The sequence below is a fragment of the Netta rufina genome, assembly GCF_964035555.1.
Source record: "Netta rufina genome assembly, chromosome: 1".
In the NCBI taxonomy this organism is placed as follows: Eukaryota; Metazoa; Chordata; class Aves; order Anseriformes; family Anatidae; genus Netta; species Netta rufina.
In genome coordinates, this window is record NC_140123.1 from 177,783,565 (window position 1) to 177,802,993 (window position 19,429).

The 19,429-nt window shown below is 33.7% G+C and overlaps 1 protein-coding gene across 1 annotated transcript in view; it reads right to left on the reverse strand.

Annotated features, from left to right (window-relative positions):
• The window catches only part of IMMP2L (inner mitochondrial membrane peptidase subunit 2), a 465,163-nt gene that overhangs the window by 92,716 nt on the left and 353,018 nt on the right, over positions 1 to 19,429 (reverse strand). Inside the window, exon 5 of the mRNA XM_084295020.1 lies at positions 5,592 to 5,694. Within this exon, the coding sequence (XP_084151146.1) occupies positions 5,592 to 5,694 (103 nt within the window). The remainder of the gene's footprint in view (positions 1 to 5,591; positions 5,695 to 19,429) is intronic.

The window sequence follows — 19,429 nt, forward strand, 5'->3', positions numbered from 1 at the left end:
TTCACAAGGCTGTACCATCTCTTGACTTTGGTCTAAACAAAGAAAAATAGGGATTGGGATAAAGGTTATCACACTGACTTTATTTGTTTTAAGAGACTTGAGATGGTTGGTTGGAATATGGGAACACAAATGGCATCACAAAGTATTTTGAGAGCTGGCAGAATTCCCTATGGGAAGTGTGTGCCCTGCCTACATACCTTACTTTGCAATTTTAACAAAGTGCTCTTCAGCACATTGCTGTGAGCTGTTAAACTTTTCCCACCTTTTGCCTTAGCAGCTGCTGCATTTCAGGGGGATTCTTGCACTGGTTTGTAGCTCATCTTCAACAGATGGCAAAATCATCACCAAGATGATTTGCACTTTTAGGGTATGTAGCACTCTGTGTTTACTATTATGCAAGTAATCCTGTACAGTGGAAAGATATCTGCTTCTTCCTCCAACTGTCCTCTGATCCTGCCTTAGAAGGAGAGCATGTGAAAAAGTTACTCTCATGGGCTACAGATCTCTTGGTTCAAATATTCCTTTATCAGAAGTTGCGAACTGAACGTCACTAAGAGAGTCTTATTTTAGATCACCTTACTGCTTTCAGGCTTTCTGATTTTGACTACTTATACTCACTAACAGTAGTTACAAAGAGAAATATCGGATCAGTTTAAGATTATGATTATAATTATAATAGGCCACACTGTTACTAACTGTTACTGTTATTGAGGGTTAACAGGCAAACCATTTTTGTCTTATATCCAAAAGAGATTATGATATATCTCTTTGAAAAGCAAATTAAAATCATTCCTTTCTAGTCACAGGTTTGTGCTGCTGAAAGAAGAAATAATAGGTAAACAGACAAGAGTGTTTTTCAGTTAGTTTATTGCATGAACTTAGAGTACAGAATTGCTTATATAGAGAATCATAAATAAAGCCATTACAGTAATGCTGACTAAAAGCAATTTACGCATTCAAAGCTTATGAACATAAAATTTCTGTTAAAGAAAAAGCCAGACTCAATTTCAACAGGATTTAGTTTTGAGAGTAAACACGTTAAAATATGTAATTTTAATAAGAAGGGCTAGCATAGCCCTTTTGCCTGACTGAGGCAAAAACATATTTTATGACAAGGTACTTAACCTACCTGTGTCTCGGGTTTCCCAGGAAGATAAGGAGGATAATAGTCTTTTTGCCCTTACACTGGATTGTGAAGCTTAACTCATAAAGAGTCTTATCCAAAGCCATTAAAGCCAATAGAAATCTCTCATTGACTTTAATGAGCTTTTGTTCAGGTCCTTTACAAGTCAGTTGCAAGACTGCCACTAACTTTAAACCCTAATTTTATAAAGCTCTTTCATATGCTCAGTTTGGAGGCATCTGGAGAGACAGAAATGTAGCAAAAACAACTCTCCATGGGATATAATTGAATGGTTTTATATATTTGATATTCACTGCATATGTATACATCCAAGAATACATATAAATCAGGTATTGTATGCATTTACTAATAACTTCTCGGGTTATTGTATGCGTTTACTAATAACGGTTCTCGGGTACCGTTACTTATTGGTAGCATAATCACCCCTGGATGTCACTGCTGGCTGCCAACTCTATGCATCTGATCTGTATGTGTATACAGTTTATGACTCATCCTTTGAGTTAGCCACAATGTCAGATTCAAATTGTAAACTGTCAATTGGTTTGTTTGTTGCTTACACAGCCAGTGTAATGCCAGACAATAGCTGACCTGGTACAAACCTCACCATCATACCTGATTCTTTAAGAAGTCTGAAGTAGCAGAGGAGTTTAATAGCAGATCAATAGTTTATATGAAGTGGCTTCTACATTTCTGAGCAAAGAAAAAATGTTTCCTGTACTGTTGAACTACAGCTTCATGGTAGGAAGGCCCAAAATCACAACATTACCAGAACTGAAAAGAAAAAGGTGGGGAGTATCATAATTATATAAGCAAGGAGTCATTATTAGACTCCCGTAGCATTTAAACAATGCTAAGCAAATATCATAAATGCTCATTTTCATTCTATAAGAATTTGAAAACAGTAAGAGTGAATTGTGTAGAAATCACTATTCTAGTCTATATAATTGAAATAAATTTCCAGAAAAAGGTTGTGTTTTTTTTTTTATTCCCTTAAATAATAGTAAAAAGATCCAAGTTCTCTGAATATTTATTGGCTGCTATTCAAAGCCACTATGCTCAGCATTATGAATGGCTGACGTGACATATTTCTAAACCTGAAATACAGCAGCATCAAAGCAGTAGTATTATGTAAGATCTGCCAATCCGTATTGCACTAAGCAACAGTTTTTCAAAGACAATGTACAATAATCACACTATTTAAAATTACTATTTAATTTAGTCAACTACTCTGGAAAGGCAATTAATATTTAAGTTTGGAATATATAGAGTTAACAACATGTCTAATTCAGCACTAATCATACTTTATTTTTGTTATTTGTCCTGTTATTTTTGTAACATCAGTTGAGGTATTAAATTTATTCAAACCAACAACTAAGCAGAAAGGAAATGTAAAACCTTTCCAAATCTTAGTTAAAATATTTTCATTTTATTTAACACCTCATGAAAACGTGTATCTATATCTTAACTTTCCAATTTTAATCCTTTTAGAAGCATGCAATAACAATAAATAATATAATTTATTTTATAACACTTTTATGAGCTAAGTAAAGATAATTTAATTTGTCAAGTTTTTACATTTTAGAAATCCATATCTCTCTAAAGGTGTATCTAATTTAGATCTTGAATGATCTCAGGGTTGTTGCTTTATCAACCTAACCCATTAGGCCATTACACATGTTGTTATTCTCCAAGAGAAAAATTGATTCTAACATCTGTTCTCAATCTGTTTTTCCATAATTTCCTTTTATGCCCCATGTAACTCATTAAACTCATCTACAAAATATTACTGTCAGACTATCTACACTAAATGTGCTTTCCTATTGTAAGATTGCAAGAAATTTGGGAAGTGGTAGACCTACAACGTAACCCATCTTAAAAGTATACTATTTTTACTGAGTCTTGTGATCCAAGAAAATACCTTTGTTTTTGCAAATGAGAACCATGATGCACATAACATAATTTAATCTAATTTCTAAAGTGACCTATAATATTTCAACAGAATGAGAATAAGGGGTTCATGTCTCATCATTGCATAGTCTTTTCCTTATGAATATTTTGGTCTTATGAGAGCAAAGGTGTTTGAATTAAGAGCATACCTTCTGATTGGTTTGAAGAGCCATTTTAATGCTTTAGAACAGAACAGAAACATTAAGGTTGGAAAAGACCTTCAAGATCACCCTACCACCAATGTCACCCACTAAGCCATGTCCCTAAGCACCACATCCAACCTTTCCTCGAACACTCCCAGGGATGGTGACTCCACCACTTCCCTGGTAAACCCATTCCAATGCCTGACCACTCTTTCTGAGAAGAAACGTCTCTTCATTTCCAATCCGAACCTCCCCTGGCGTAATTTGAGGCCAGTCCCTCTAATCCTATCACTATCTGTGAGAAGAGGCTGACCCTCAGCTCCCCACACCTTCCTTTCAGGTAGTTGTAGAGTTGCAGGTCTCCCCTGAGCCTTATCTTCAAGAGATACACAGAGATAGATCCTCTTCAAGAGTAAGGTATCTTACTCTTACTAATACACATTTCTACTTCCTACAAGAAAACAAGCAAATTGTTTTGCATAACTAGGAACTCTGTCTTACTTTCAGACTTAGAAAATGCTGCTAACTATTTTTAGGCTTTTCATCCAATAACCTTACTCGCGCTTGTGTAAGAGATCTCAAGACTGCAGCACACAGAGTAGCCACAAAAACAAACCACAGAAAGCACCCCAGTAACCTAAAATCTAATCTGTGTATTACGTTAAGAACCAGCCATTTAGCATGCTCTTCTAAATATACTCTTCTTTTTCTTCTGCAGCTGAAATTTCTCAAAATTTTATTCTTCTCAAGCCAGTTTCCAGCCCTGTCATCTCTTCTGCCCCCTTTCGTCTGTATTCAACAATTGCTGCTCTAATTAAATGTCACAGAAAGATACCTATTTGCAGTTGACCTGTCCATAATGTATTCATGTAAAAATCTGAGGGTATTCAGATTTACCTCAACATGTATGAAAATCATAAGTAGACTACCTTGAAGATTTTACAATGTATAAATTTCTGTTTAAGATGGTGTAAATGTAAAACCAATACCCGACTGTTAAAAATTCCTTACACTCTAAGTCTACAGTGGCAAATATTTCTAAGTGGAAAAACAAAAACAAAAACAAAAACTGGTTTTATGACTATGATTTACCTTGGAAACAGAGAACGAAATAGAAAAGGAATAGCCCAGAAAGAAAGCAAAGAGTCTGTTCCTCCACAAGACAGACTGACTGAAATCCTGCAGGAGAGAACCTCTAAAACAAGATGTCAGAAATCTTAAGGTAGTAACAGAAAAAATAATAATGAAAAATAGCAAGCGCAACACAAACACAAATAATAACAACAATAAAGAGAAGAATGAAAAGAGAGTAATAGCATCATTAGACTACTCGGAACCAGACAGTAGGCTTTTTTCCATCTTTTTCTAGACAACAAGTATAAGCAATCGGTCTCATCTTCTAGAAGTCAGACAAATTCATAAGGTCCTTGCTGTCATTAATTCAACTAATGCCAGTGGATGACTTCTGTATAAAATAGGTACGAAAGATGAAACAAATCTAGCCTTGAAAACTTACCTGTGAAAAGCACTGGCTTTTTATAATATTAGAAGAGAATTCTCCCTTAAACATGTCAAAAATGCATTTGGAATAGCGCAAAAAGGATTTATAGGATTTGTATTTACACAGCAGAATGCACAGATTACATGACTGTTATCTTCTGAATGCCAGGTTAAGTTAAAACAAGAACATGATTTCACACAAAGAGTAACAAAACCAAAACCTAACTAAAACTGGAGTGCAGAAAAACAATATTTACTGTCTCCCTGATGAACAGACATGCATTTTTACCTGTCAAGAAAAAGATCTTTTGGGTTACATTTTGAAATAATTCAATATGAAAATGGACCCATATTAAGAAAACTTAAATATTTACTTTGGGGAAAGATTTGAAATATCCCTACTAATATCCATAGACCAGTTAACAGTTAACAATTCCTAAATGCACTTACAATTTCCTAATTCTTTATCCCAGTATTGGCACTAGAGCAAGACAAGCTCCCTGGAGGGAGCCGCTCCAAATTGCATCAGCTGGCAACATCCTCAGGGAGCATCTGTCAGCTACAGGGAGCTGGCTCGCCCTCTGCCTACTCCTCCGGTACATCCCTACAAATTTAAAAGCTCTACTCCTTCTTCTTCCACCCGGGGAATTCAAAGGAGTCTTTGTTCCTTTTATAATAGTTAAAAGCAAACTCAATCGCAATCCACCAAAATATTTTATGAAATCTAATAATTCCCACAAAAAATAATAAGAGCACAATCATGTGGAATTCACACATGCTGTGTCGCACAAATTACCCAAGAGATATGCACTGCTTTTCAGTTGCAAGCTTAAATGATACACAGCTAATTGACTTACCGGGCCAAATGCATTGCTGTCAAAGCTGTGCCCATGGTGATCACCTTCCACCCAAATATGTCCATGGGGAACTTTCACATACTTCTTTTTGTATCCAATGGTTCTAAAAAGAATTGCAAAAAAAGGCTAATCATTTTTTATTTATTTATTTTTTTTTTTAAAAAAAGCAAAGCATTTTCTTATGAAAATTCACATATTTGTTATTTTGGAATTTGACCTTGCACACCATGAACACTTGCTTAAAAAGAACAAAAAAATACACACTAAAGTCCTTTAGATTTCAATAATGCTACTCAAGTGAAAATGAATAACAATTTTGTATGAGCTAGTTGCACTATCAGGGCCTGTTTACTAAATTGCTCTGGCAAAAATCAAATCACAACAGGGAGTAAAAGACTTTTCAGTTAAATATAATTAAGGAACTCTTATTTCCATATCTGTTGTAACAATTCTTTGAACCATCAGATTTTATCTCAGGTAAATGCCAGTGGACATATGTCATAATCACATAAAGATACTGTATTGAGCATGCTTTCCTTTCAGGGTAGCATTAGGTACTTCTCGAAACTAATCTGGTATATGTGACTTGGCCTTAGATTCAGAGTTTGGATTACAGTAATGCCTGTATCGTGGGGATAGGATTTCTTCACCTGTAACAAGCTAAACAGGATAAACTTAAAGGAAACATCTAGAAGAAGGCCAACTGAAAGGGAAAAAAAAAAAAAAAAAAAAAAAAAGATATTGATGATTCAAGCCATTCTCTACAGAAAGTCATACTGAAACAGTGTCTCAGCATGCAATGATATTACAAAAATGACAAGCTACAGAGGAGTCCTAAAAGCTGAGGTTTGCAGTATGCAAAATTCCTGTATTTAGTTCCCGAGTAGCTGTCATTCTCACAACTGTAGTCTGCCTTCTATTATACACTTTTGTTTTCTTTCAGACAGGATCTGTTATTCTGCAAACATTCATGCAGGGAGGTAATTCTATCGGGGACACTGAATTATTACCATGATGAAGCATTTACAGACAGGACTATGGATAGCGATACCTCTTATCTTGTATTGGGTAACCACATCTGACCAGAGAGAAACAGTCTTTTGATCTAGCTTGCTGCTTCCAGCTGCTCACCTCGTTTCACCACCTGCCCTCAATGCAGAAGGCAAAACAGGAGCATGCTCAAAAACTGAAGAATGTCAGCTGAAGACAGAAAATCACTTTCACCAGCAGATTCAGCTGAACAAAGCTCATTGGGGATGGTCACAAATCAAAATGAGAAAACTGCTTTTTTGAAGAGGGGTGGAGAGAGAGAGAGTGAATGTTATGAGGACAAGCTAATCAATAGCCAGATGACTATGAAATATTAAATAAACACGGAATCTCAAACGTGCATTAATAAAGTCAAATAAAAATAATAATCTACTTTGTAAGTCACAAAATCTAAACAGTGCTTTTTCAAACAGCTTCAGAGGCAGCTGAAAGGACGAGTCTACCAAAATTAAATTCTAATGGAAGTTCTACCTGAGTTTTTATTAGAAGCCAAAAAAATGATAGCCTATTTGTGGAAAAGGACACTCAACATTTCATCTTTCTTTAGAAAAAAATCATATTACATAATATTTAAGGCTGAGTCACTATATCATTTATATAAAAATGCATAACTATCCAAAGTTGGCAAACATATGATTTCTAAAATGCAGAGTCTGTAAAAATTTAATTATCCTAAAATAGCTATTTATGACATTTCAACTACTTATTTTTCTTTTTTTCCTTTAAAAATAGTCTAGACAATAAAAAAGTTTATGTTTTGAGATTCCATAATGCTTCGTCTCACTAATAATTTATTTTATTAAGTACCAAATAAGAACATATTTTACTAGAAGCATGTGTTTTAAGATATAGTTCAGAGACGTTGGCCACTAATTCTGTTCTGTCTGATTAGACACTCTGAAAATTACTAAATTAATACATTCCATCAGTGATAAAGGCAAACAACAGCTCAAAAAATACTTAATTTTCTATTCTATTCATCTTCATAAATATAGAACACTAGATTGTGATAAAGTTTTGTACCTTCACAGACTTTATGTACAAAACTGAATTTCATTGATGGGTGAAAGGGATTTGAAAGTTAATTCTGTTGACATGTTCGCCTCATAAATGCCAAGAAAATAATCTGGCAAATGTCAGCCAGTGATTCCTTCTCTGATCACACACAGTCTCCAACCCCCAAATAATCTCGTCCTTTATTACAATTATGAAATTAACAGGAATGGAAAAAAAAAGCTTTTGCAGTAAGTATTTGGAAACAAAAATGGAGAGAATTTAGGCTGCATGGATAGACCTGTATTTGCAGAGAGCCTGTGAAAATACAAAGGCTTAACCATGTGTGTATAGTGTATTCTTTAGGTTATAAAGCAAAAAATAAATCAATTATAGAATTCAGTAATTATTATTGGCTTTTTATTATTTCTACAATATAGGATTTTTTTTTTTCTTTTCTACTTTTGAAGAAGCCATTGTAAAGCAGAAAATTTTGTTTCAGTTATGCAAAATCCCTGTCTCTTTCAGTGATTAAAGAGAAATTATGTAAAAATTTTCAGATTGAAAAAAATAACACAAATTGCACGCAAAAAGATTTAACTTAGAAGATATAGAGTTAAAACTGATAAGGTTGGTAAATGTACTAAGGGAATATGAAAGAGAAATGGAAAAGGAACAGAAGCAGTAGTTTATCTGTTTTAGTAGATAGGACCGATACTAAATGGATAAATTCCTCTGTAAGCTCTGCAGATAAATTTAAAATCTTCTGCCATTTAATGTATGGAGTATAAAAATCATCATTTTTTTCCCATCTGTAGCTGCAATAGTAAAATTTTCAGTAAAATATCACAAACAAAAAGTACCTGTATACATCTGAAAAAAAGGCAAGAAAATTTATTTTTCTAAGAGAATTCATTCAAAATGTTAGTGTAGGTATTTGCACAGGGCAGTTGCCTGGGGACTTTGTGTCCACTGTAGCAATACTCCTGCAAACACTGTCCTTTGGAGGGCAAACTGAAATTTAGAAACAAAGTTTTATTTGAGCCTTTCACTGCATGAATTAGTACCAAACTACAACAATAAGCTCATGTTACAGTAAATTGGATCATCCATTACTTAATACTGTTTTTAATTTTCAAGATAATTTCATTGTTGAATTACTCCACAGAAGATCGATAAATCATTCATGCAAGCCAACCAGGCTTCAGAAAACCATATTCAGTTAATGACAGTAGGTTATTTTTAATTACTGCTGCAAACACTACGTTGACTGTTTCTAAGAACAAAAAAGTTATCGTTTTCTCTCCTTTGAAGGTAGTCCAAATTGTTTCATGGTCAAAATTAGTTAGTTATTAACACTGCCTCTCTCTCACATGAATTTTACAGAAATTACGCACTTTAATCTCAGTTCTAAATTACACAGAGGAGACCATGTGTGTGCGCGCCACATTGGCAATATGGCTTTTCCTCTTAATACATCAACTGCCATTCATTTATTTCATTATTTAAACATTTTAGGCAGACATGCTGAACGGAAACATCACCCATTTTTTTATGCAGTCCTACAAGGCCAAATTCTAACACAAATAGTGCAACATTGTTTCTGATAGGAAATAATGAGAGGAAAGAGAAATGTTGATTGAAGTCTCTCTCTTAAGGATAAGAGAATACTATAACTTGCAGGCAACTGCCATCCACTTTTCATATTCAAGACCATGTAAATAATTAAAAATTACAAGTATAATGATTACTAGCTCCGTGAAAAAAAAAAAAAATATAATAATAAAAGTGAAAAATCACTCGGGAATGTTTCTAGCAGTCTTCAACAATAACAATACCTAAAATCCTCAAGCCAAATATCAAATAAAAGCACCAGAAGCCAGCACTAGTTCACCAGGAATTTTATATCAACTCATTCTGAGAGGCCTTTGCTACAAAAGCAATGCAATAAATTGTGTATTTTGAAAGTAGTACAGAAAAAACTATTATTTTTCCTTCTACATTAAGAGAACACTTCAACTCATTTTTCTGCATTTGCTTGTAATCTTGACCTCCGTTAGCTCTCACACATTAAGTATTTAATTAAATTCAGAAGATTTCTGAGTGAATTCTTAAGAGAACAATTTGTGCAAGTGATAATTAACTTAGTATTTGTTAATTCCATATCCAGTTCATTAGCACAAGTTATAATTACTGAATAATCTTTTACATTTCAGAAAGCCTCTCCTGATAAAGGGCAGTCTTTCACTTTCTGAAACATAACATCTTTAAAAAACCAATCTGTTCAGCACTTTATTTTTTTTTTTTTTTTTATTTTTTTGTTTCAGCTCATTTGACCATTTTAAAAATCCACTTTCAGGATAGTATAGGTAAAGACATTAAAATACCCAGATTTTCATACAAAGTAGTCAAGCACTTGTAAAAACCTGTATTGATGTGTGTAAATATATATTTCAGCTTTTGCCTAGGTATTTGAGAGGTTAGCAATGATCACCTGTGCTACAGTTGCTCAAACCCCAGTTTTGACTACTCACTGTAGAGTCTAGGAGAGTTCCATTAATTTTACTGATGAGAATGTAATAGAATTACTTTTATCCTTATAGTCACAGAAATTTGTCTGAAATTTCATTTTTTCTTACATTTCAAATACATTTTGAACCCAATGCAAAGGTGGTATTTTTGTTGGTTTTGTTTGTTTGGCTTTTTCTTTTTTTTTACTCCATGTTTTAATAGTTAACAGATGTACTATCCTTGGCTGAGAAATAATTTCAATCTTGACAGTCAAAAATGAGCTCTTTATGGCATTCTAACCACCTGTCCACTAGCAAGAAAAATCTGCTTTTTTAGGATGTGGTACCAGTGCCAAAGCAAGCAACTTGGCTCTGCTAAGTTGGATGAGGAATGACTGCCTTCCACTTGATTTGACCTTGAGAAATCAGAAGGTCCCTGCAATCTCCATACCTTTGGGTGCCATCAGGGAACAGACACTGTAGACAATTTCTTCTGTTTACATAGGAGATAGTAAACATACACAAACACTTTTGGGAAAAAAAAAATAAAAAAATAAAGGTAACCTATATCATGCTAAGAACAACTTTTTCCAAAAAACATAAATTGATGCACATGGAAATCAAATCACATGTCTCCATCTTCATCAACTTCACAGAATGAAAGCTAGTAAGATATTCAATTTCAGATGATACCCAGATCCCAAGGTACAAACCTTATTGTAATGTATCATGTAAATTATATTAGTATCATCACAGGGCATTTTTCACATGACACTAATCACCTCCCAGCCCCTAAGAAATCTCTGTTTTCCCTTCCAACAGACACACTCAGCCATCTGTGTCTTTTTACTTTAACCCTTCCCTTACAAGTTCTATATGCTTTTGACCACAAGCTGTTACTTAATCAGCTGCCTTTAGAAGACAAGTTTTATGTGTGTGAACCAAGTAAATATTTTGTTTTAAGGCCAGGTTACCAGACTATGCATGAGAGTATGTCAGCAAGTTTGGGAATATGCTTTGGTTTTCTGCAGCTATTAACATTTGCCTCAGAGCTGAAACATGTTTTCCTTAAAAATCAATCAATCAATTATTGAAATAAATCTGAGTTGAAAATATGCTCTGGAGAAGTGCTGGAGGAGATCCACGCTTGGGCTGGACCTCTAAAAGCAGGTAGGCTGAAATGAAAGAAACAAGAGACTCCAGACTGGGGAGATTAGGAGCAGTTAAGGAGACAAATGATTCCTTCACCCATACTTGGGCAAATTTTCAACCATCTAAACAATGTAGATTTCACCTTTTGCTACAAAAGAGATATTTTAAAGATTTATGAAAAATTAAGACTAATTGACTAGTTTTCTCATTCAGAACAGGACAATAAAAACACAAGTTTTTATAATAAGCAAAGCAAGAATGATGCTGAACTTCAGATGGTGTCTCTTTTTTTCCCAGCTAAAGCCTTCTTACCGAAGTGATGCCACAGCCAGTTTTGTTGCATCATTGCAGATTTATAAGTTTCAGAGACGGTAACAGTAAATATCTTTAGAAATCTAACCTAGAAGTCATGGCAGATATTTGTAGCTCTCTTTTATTAATTAGATATTTTCTCAGAAAGTATGTTATTCTAAGCAAAATAATTATTTAGTTCATTACTTGCTTCACCAGCTTCTTCAAAATTGCAGTTAATCACTTTTAAAACATACAGTATTCAGAAAAAAAAAATAAATGCTGGATTTTAACTTGAATTAAAAACCAGTCTAACCAAATACTGATATTTACAGTTTTTGTGAATTATCTGCTGTGTGAAAACATATAAGACTAAGTCAAATGTTCTAACAATGTTGTCACCCAAAAAGTACTCTTTTTTTTTTTTTTTTTTAAAACGGAAATGAAGGTAATTTTGATGCATATATCTCAGTGAAGATATGACTTTCAGTGCCATATTCCAAATAGGTACAGAAGCTACTCTTCAAAATGTAGCACGGATCTTTGCCAAGATAAATTTATCTTCCCCCTCAGAAGTCAGGAGAATATGAAAATATGTACTGTACATCTACTTTTATATTAATAACTTTTTTTTTTTTTTTTTTTTTTTTTTTTACATATGACCTGACAGATTCCTTAATCTCTGCTAGCTTTATTTCGACCTACCTATTTTTTTACCTGTCTATTTTGTAGAGAGATTTAAATTGATGAATGGAAATACACATAACCCGAAACACACATACAATGAAATAAAGCCAGGTTTCTAAGATATATCACTTTAATTTCTGATGCCTGACCTTACGTATTCTTTCTTAATAAACTCCTCTGCTACTTTTAACACCTGCTTGACTATTATCAACATTTGAATGGTAGTTTCAATTTTTCTTAAAGTACATTTTCTTCATTTTTCTTTTCTGAATTTTCAAAATATTTTCAAAACACTTCTAAGCTTTTTAATGAGTAAGCAGTTACGGAGCTGCTGTTGCTTTATATGCTTGGTATATGTGATGCAATGCACATTTATCCCAATCTGCTTCTCCTTCATATATCTCTTTCTGGAGAAGGTTTTCCATGACTTCACCCATTCACTATTTTTCCCAAAACTATAGTTTGACTTAAACTTTGAGGATAAATATATAAGATGATAACATTTCTAGGTTGTATTTTATTTTCTTTGCATATTCTCCTCTTCACTTTAAAGATATTTATCTAGGGCCTATGTTTTGCCACTCTTCCAATATTTTTACCTACAAATATATATGCATACATATATATTTATATACTGCATACACAGTGGACTGTTACACAGGTGCTGGGCAACCAATCTGTTAAATTAAAATAAAAAAAAAAAAAAAAAAAAAAAGCTACAGCTAACAGAAATTATTTTCTAAATTTTGTGAACAGTAGAGCTGTAGCAGCAGTACCAACCATACCAACCAGCAATGCCAGAGGATCTAGACTTTAAAGAAGTGCTTTTTCTTCAACTACAGCTTTTTGTGTTTACTTGCAATCAGTTTTTGTGATTCCCCTTTTCAGCCTCACGTTGCCTTTCTGTAATCTTTTCAATTCATCCTACTTTCCTTTAGAAATCACTTAAAAGAGCACTGTAGATCACATAGCACTTAGTGGTATGGGAATTCCTCTGTTCCTGAGAGTTTTGCTTACAGAGTCAGGAGGCGTGTGGCTACCTCAAGCATTTAATATCACTTATTCATGCACAGCAGAACTCATTTTGCTCCCACTGCTAAGAACCATCAACTAACAGTAGTTGCCTTCCCCCTGATGACTTTATCCCTTTTTCCTGTATCATGTGTGGTTTCATTCACTGGTCTTCTACACCATTCCCTTCATATTTTGTGCTACTTTCTTTTCACTGTATGTCTTTCATCTGCTCTAGTGCTAACAGCAGTCACATTTTATGATTCCACAGTAACTCTCCTCAAATTTCTTAAGAAAAATGTAATTTTGATGAAATTTTTATTAATTTATGGATGATTTCTGCTGATCTGCAATGACACATATAAAGGCAGAGTCTTTTTTTTTTTTCTCCAAAGTGATCAAATGTGCAGCAAAAGACTGTTGAGGTGATACTGTGGACTCCTTGTTCAAGGAACATATTCCTTTCAGTGTTCATAAGTAACTTGCATTACAGCCCCCAACTGTGTTGAGAGCATTTGAATTCAAAACAAGTATCAGAAAATTCTAAATTTGATATCAATACACATTTTACAATTTGTTCAATGTTAGATACTACCTAAAAATAACTGCACATGGTATATGTATTTGAAAATAAATATTTGTACACACTTTTACATGAGTCTGTCTTTCCTATTTGGGATACTGAAACTCCATTCTTTTGTTCAGTGCATTCCCTTAACCAGAAGAACCGTAATTATTTTCAGGATAAATTAAAACTAAAGCAGAACAGCAATTTTTAGGTGGGAAAAAAAAAAAAAAAAAAAAAAAGTGCAACATTTTATCTGTTAACATGTTACATTTGCTTCATTTAAATGACTAACCAGCTTACTGATCAAAAAGAAAACATACTGTATCTCATTTTTCTCTATTGCCTTTCACTTGTGAATCTCATTCCAATTGCCAATACTGTGCCCTTTCAAGTTTAAATTATAAAAATTACTGTTTGCTTTTTTGATAAAGTCCCATTAACCATATGAATGTATTCATCATTATCTACTCACATTTCTCTACCAAGTTATATTAAAAATTAACATGACAGTTTTTTGTTAATATCATTACAATCTATTAGCAATATAATATCTTATATTAGATAGATGGGATATTAGATGGGAGTCATTTAAATGCATTATCATTAGCTTCATAGTTTTACCAAGGTAAAAACTTACTAGTTATTATAGATCATTTAAGTAAAATTACCAAACCCTATTATCGTTTTATCGTTGTCAATTTGGAAATTTTATACCTGCAAGAACAGGATAAATGAAGGCCAAAGAAGGTCTGCTATCAAAAAGATTAGTTCTTGCACCCAGTTATCTTTTTATTAATAATGAATTAATTGGGAAAATTGATGAGAAAAATTTTAGCTTTAGACTGCTCTGAAAGAGCCTAAGACTGTTGTTTACAGTACTGCAGATTTTATTTTTTTCTTGCAAAATAAGATCAAGATTTGTTTGGACTTAATGACCTACTGCAGAAGTATAATGACTTTTCCCTCTTAAGGTCATAGATGGGTAGGTTTTCCTCTCAGTAAGCCTAGGCCAACCTAAGAGAAGAGAATATCTAACTTTTTTTGAGATTAAAATTTATGGAACTCAAAAGCCAACTCAACAGTTAACCTCCAGCCTGTAGAATCTGCAATGGTTAAATAAAGTTCTCTACAAAACTTTTTTTTTTTTTGCTTAAACTCACTCTTTTTCTCCTCAGCCTCTAGTCCTCTAACCTAGCAGTTCATCTGCCATTTCTTCTGCCACCAAAACTGTCAAGAGAGAGGCTGTAACCTACCCTTCAGTTACCCTGTGTGTTTCTCAGCCTCGGGTTGGGCACCACTGGCCACGTAAGCCTCCCAACAAATGTGCATCTTACACTCGCTCCTGCAATAGGGAGGAGGGAAGGACAGGAAAAAAAAAAAAAAAAAAAAAAAAAAAAAAAAGTTTGAAAATTCTTTGTATCCTAGGGGCAAAATTATGGCTTCTATCACCACAGAGAATCCTGTTGGCCTACTCATCTTCTGAAGAAACACTGAATGGAGACAAGCTCACTTTATTTTATTTATTTTTTCAGAAAGAGCTCATAGAGGTAGTCATAGCAGCACTGCCATTTTATCACTGATAGATGTTAATGGGTTACAGGTTAAACCTCTTACATCCTGATTTCTGTATCCTCCTAACCTTAAGGCAAGTTGAACCCCAAATATTAGGTAGAAAGGAGAGGATGAAGAGAAATATTAAACTGAACTTTTGAGGCCACATCATCATGCAGCCATGGAAAATTATGCAGTCAAGAAGAAAAAGACTTTTTGTACCAACCTAGCATTCCAGACTCTTGATGTAAGCAACAAGGGTATCTTGATTCTCTAACACAGTATCTGCATTGAGACAATCAAACCCTCTCGGGTGATCACAGGTCTTTCATCTCTCTCTCTCTCTCTTTTTTTTTTTTTTTTTTTCCTGCTCTGTTGCTTTCAATTAAACTTCAACTACCTCTTTCAATCCTCAACTCAGCTCATGAAGGAAGGGCACAGAGTCACCATGAACATGCTTGCAGCTTGGTGATTACAGCATTCTGTAGCAATAAGAAGGGGGGTTAAACTCCTCTTGGACTTTATAAGATTTTAGTTGTGCTTTTGACCACATCTATTTTGGTGTCTAGGTACCTGGCACTTCTGTCCATTAATATATATATTAATGGACAGAATGGACACATATATATATTAATATATATATTATATATATATATATATATATATATATATAATATATATATATTATATATATATGTGCCCTCTTTATGGGGCAGGAGTGGCAGCAAGAAGTCTGCAGTTAGCTGAGATTCAGATGATCCAGTTTTACTTGTCCCACAGAGCGTGAAGTAGGTAGCCGTGCTAAACAAAGTACTGTTGGAGCACCATATATATTCAGCGCAGTCTAACCAGTTCTGCCAAGAATGAAAACATACTTTGCTTGGTGGTAAAAAGGGGCCATTTAAAACATATTTTTTAATACTGTCTTCTCTGCAACGACTAAAATAACTTACTCAAGACTGAGAAAAAGATCTATGACTGCGTACAGTTTAGTTAGTAAAGACATTGTGCAGAGTTGTATGTGTCAGAATGACATTTTCAAGTGCAAAAAGAAGTTTTAACATGTCACTTAGAACAATACTCCATTTGCTGGGTGTTTTTTTTTTTTTTTTTAACCTTATAAAATCAACTGTTGAATTCTAACTGTCTCAGAATCAGAGTCGTGTAGACCTGTGACTGCTAAAAGAATTGGGCAATATCTCTGCCTAGCTCCAAACGTACAAAATAATTCCCCACCCACACATCTCTCATACAGAAGCTAATTGTTCTACCTTCATTATTGCTTAACACTAACTAAAGGTATTAAAATTTCCTAATCTGCTTTAGGCAGCACATACAAAATGTGGAAACTTAATAAGTGCTTTCAAGATGCATTTTTATTATTTATGGAAACTGGAAAGATGTTATTCTCTGTACAATGAAAGCCTGAAACTTTACATACTTCCTTCTGTTAAGGTTAGGTAAAAGTAAGAAAAGATGCCCTTTATTACTTTTCCTTTAAAAGTACATTTTCATTTTTAAAGGAGACTCCTATCAAACAGATAATTAAGAAGCTGGCAAGTAAAGCCATAAAAAAAAATAATAATAAAAATAAAGCAAACAACAAAAATATCTGTAATAGTGATATTTAATTAATGTGGTTTTCAATTATAAAAGTTATGGATTCAAATTCCCAACCATTACCATTATTTTATCTCAAATATTTAGGAAAAATATTTAATAGTAATAATAAATAGTAATAAAGATGTAATAGTAATAAAGAAATCAGACTGATCAGATTGATATTTCATGTGGAGAAAAATCAGGAATAATTGATGTAAGCTCAAGGAAATAGAGTTATGCCATCAGAATGGCCTTTTTAAATGCAATATGACACTTACCAGAATTTGGGAGATGTAATGCAGAACCGAGAACAATTTAAATTGCAAATACCATTCATTACAAGCTTTCTTAAAATAATTAATAATAATAATAATAGCTAAATAAGAGAAGGAATTGGTTGGTTTTGTTTATTGCATATAAAGCATGGTTTGCTTTCCCATGCGACAATAGGTATAGTCATAAAAAGGTTGGATGTGCCTGTACTTAATCTCAAAAGCTTCCTCCTAAAACAACAACAACAAAAAAAAACAATATGTTTCATATGGCTTCTGTTAAGAGATATGAACAAATAGAGCAATCAGACTGAAGAAAACAGCTACTTTTGAACTGGCGATTCGATTTCAGACTGAATTTTGAAATCACAGTTTTGAAAGACTTCATTCTTTGAGGTTTGCCCATCTCTTACATACAATGAAATTCAACCTTGGATTTCTTGTATTATTGAAATAATGGAAACATTATTTCAAATCATGTTTAAATTTAAAATGACCTATAATATGATCCTCAACTGCCTACAAATATTTTTAAAAGAAACTTCCAGGTGTGATTTTTTTCCAGCATTATTAGTGTACACCATAGTATGAATTACTACTCTTGAAATGTCTTGACAAATGGTGAAAGTAGTACACATCATTATGCAAATGAAAAACAAATATAATAAAGCAGTTGTAATACAGACTTTCCTGAAGGAGCATTTAAATAATTCCAACAACAAACTTTCAAAAGATACAGAATGTCACTTTCAGCAGCCTTTATCATAGAGCACTTCTCAAAATTGGCATTTTGGTTTGTAAAATATTTCAGTTATTTTTTTCTGTTTAGCATTATATATTCATGTGATTGTAGAGAGGTTTGTTTTGTTTTGTTTTGTTTTTTCTTTTTTTCTTTTTATTGGGAAATGTCCAGTGAATTATATAGATTTATTTTATAAAACATTAACTGTTTAATGTCTTCTCCATCACAGCTACATTAACTGAATTAAAAAAATATATCCTGATAGTCAGAAATGGGTTCCTGCCTGTCACTAACAAACATGAGCTAATAATATACTGTTGTTGCTGAACTAAATATTACAAAACAATGCACTTAATTCTCATTCACTGGCTACACCTATCTTGTCGTCAGCTCACCACGCTGGATCCACATACCCCTACTGACACCTGACGGTACCTAGAGTTCTCGACAATGCCCATGGAGCATATGGCTGAATAACTTTCCTTGCCTGCACGTCTTACCTGTCCTTGGGTAGGGAGCCTCCAGATCTCCCAAAAAGGATCCCACTGTCATTCGTCAATAATCCAAAGTCAGATAATAACAGTTATCTGGATCCTGGTACACACACCTTGTTCACCATGCACACAGGTGTTTACCTGGGTCTACCGAGGGAACAGTGAGGCATCATATTTTCTCTCTCTGTCCTGAAACCTCACTGCAGTGTCACATCCCAGGTAATTTTGGTCTAGAATAAAATCTTATGGCCTTCCACAGATGGAAGTCTTGAAGGGTATTCAAGATTCATCCAAACTGAATTCAAACTGTGTCTATTTGAGACAGTTTATTAACAAGTTCAAGCAAGGAAAGTTGGATAAAAGAGGAGTTTTGCTTGAAATGAAAGTCTACCAATATATTTACATCTGATACACACGTTACTCCAAAGAGACCCCTAAAATAATTTCAAGTAGTAGACACATAAATTACTGAATAAAAGGACTGAAAAAATGCCATTAATTTTTCTTTTCAATTTTTTAAAAAGTATCTCTATTTTATTTTTTTATATATATAACTAAAGTCACAGGTGCCTAATTCCATTATTTCTTCACAATTCTAATTAAACTCATTAATTAGATGATGTTGGTGCCTTCATGCCTGACAGTTAGTACAAACAAAAAATGTAGAGATCACAGCACACAACAGCTGGTTTTAATTTCTAGCCAACTGTCTAAACATTAACTTAGGATTCAGGTTCTTCCTCCTCTTTCCAATCTTACCCAAAACAGAAAAAGACTAGAGAAGAAAAATATCACCTCTTCATATTACAAAGCATTTTAACTTAAGTACAGGTGTGTGCACAAACATGTGAACGTATACATGTTTATTCAGTTTATTCAGAGGGCTAACATCCACCGTGAGTTGCCTATATGAGA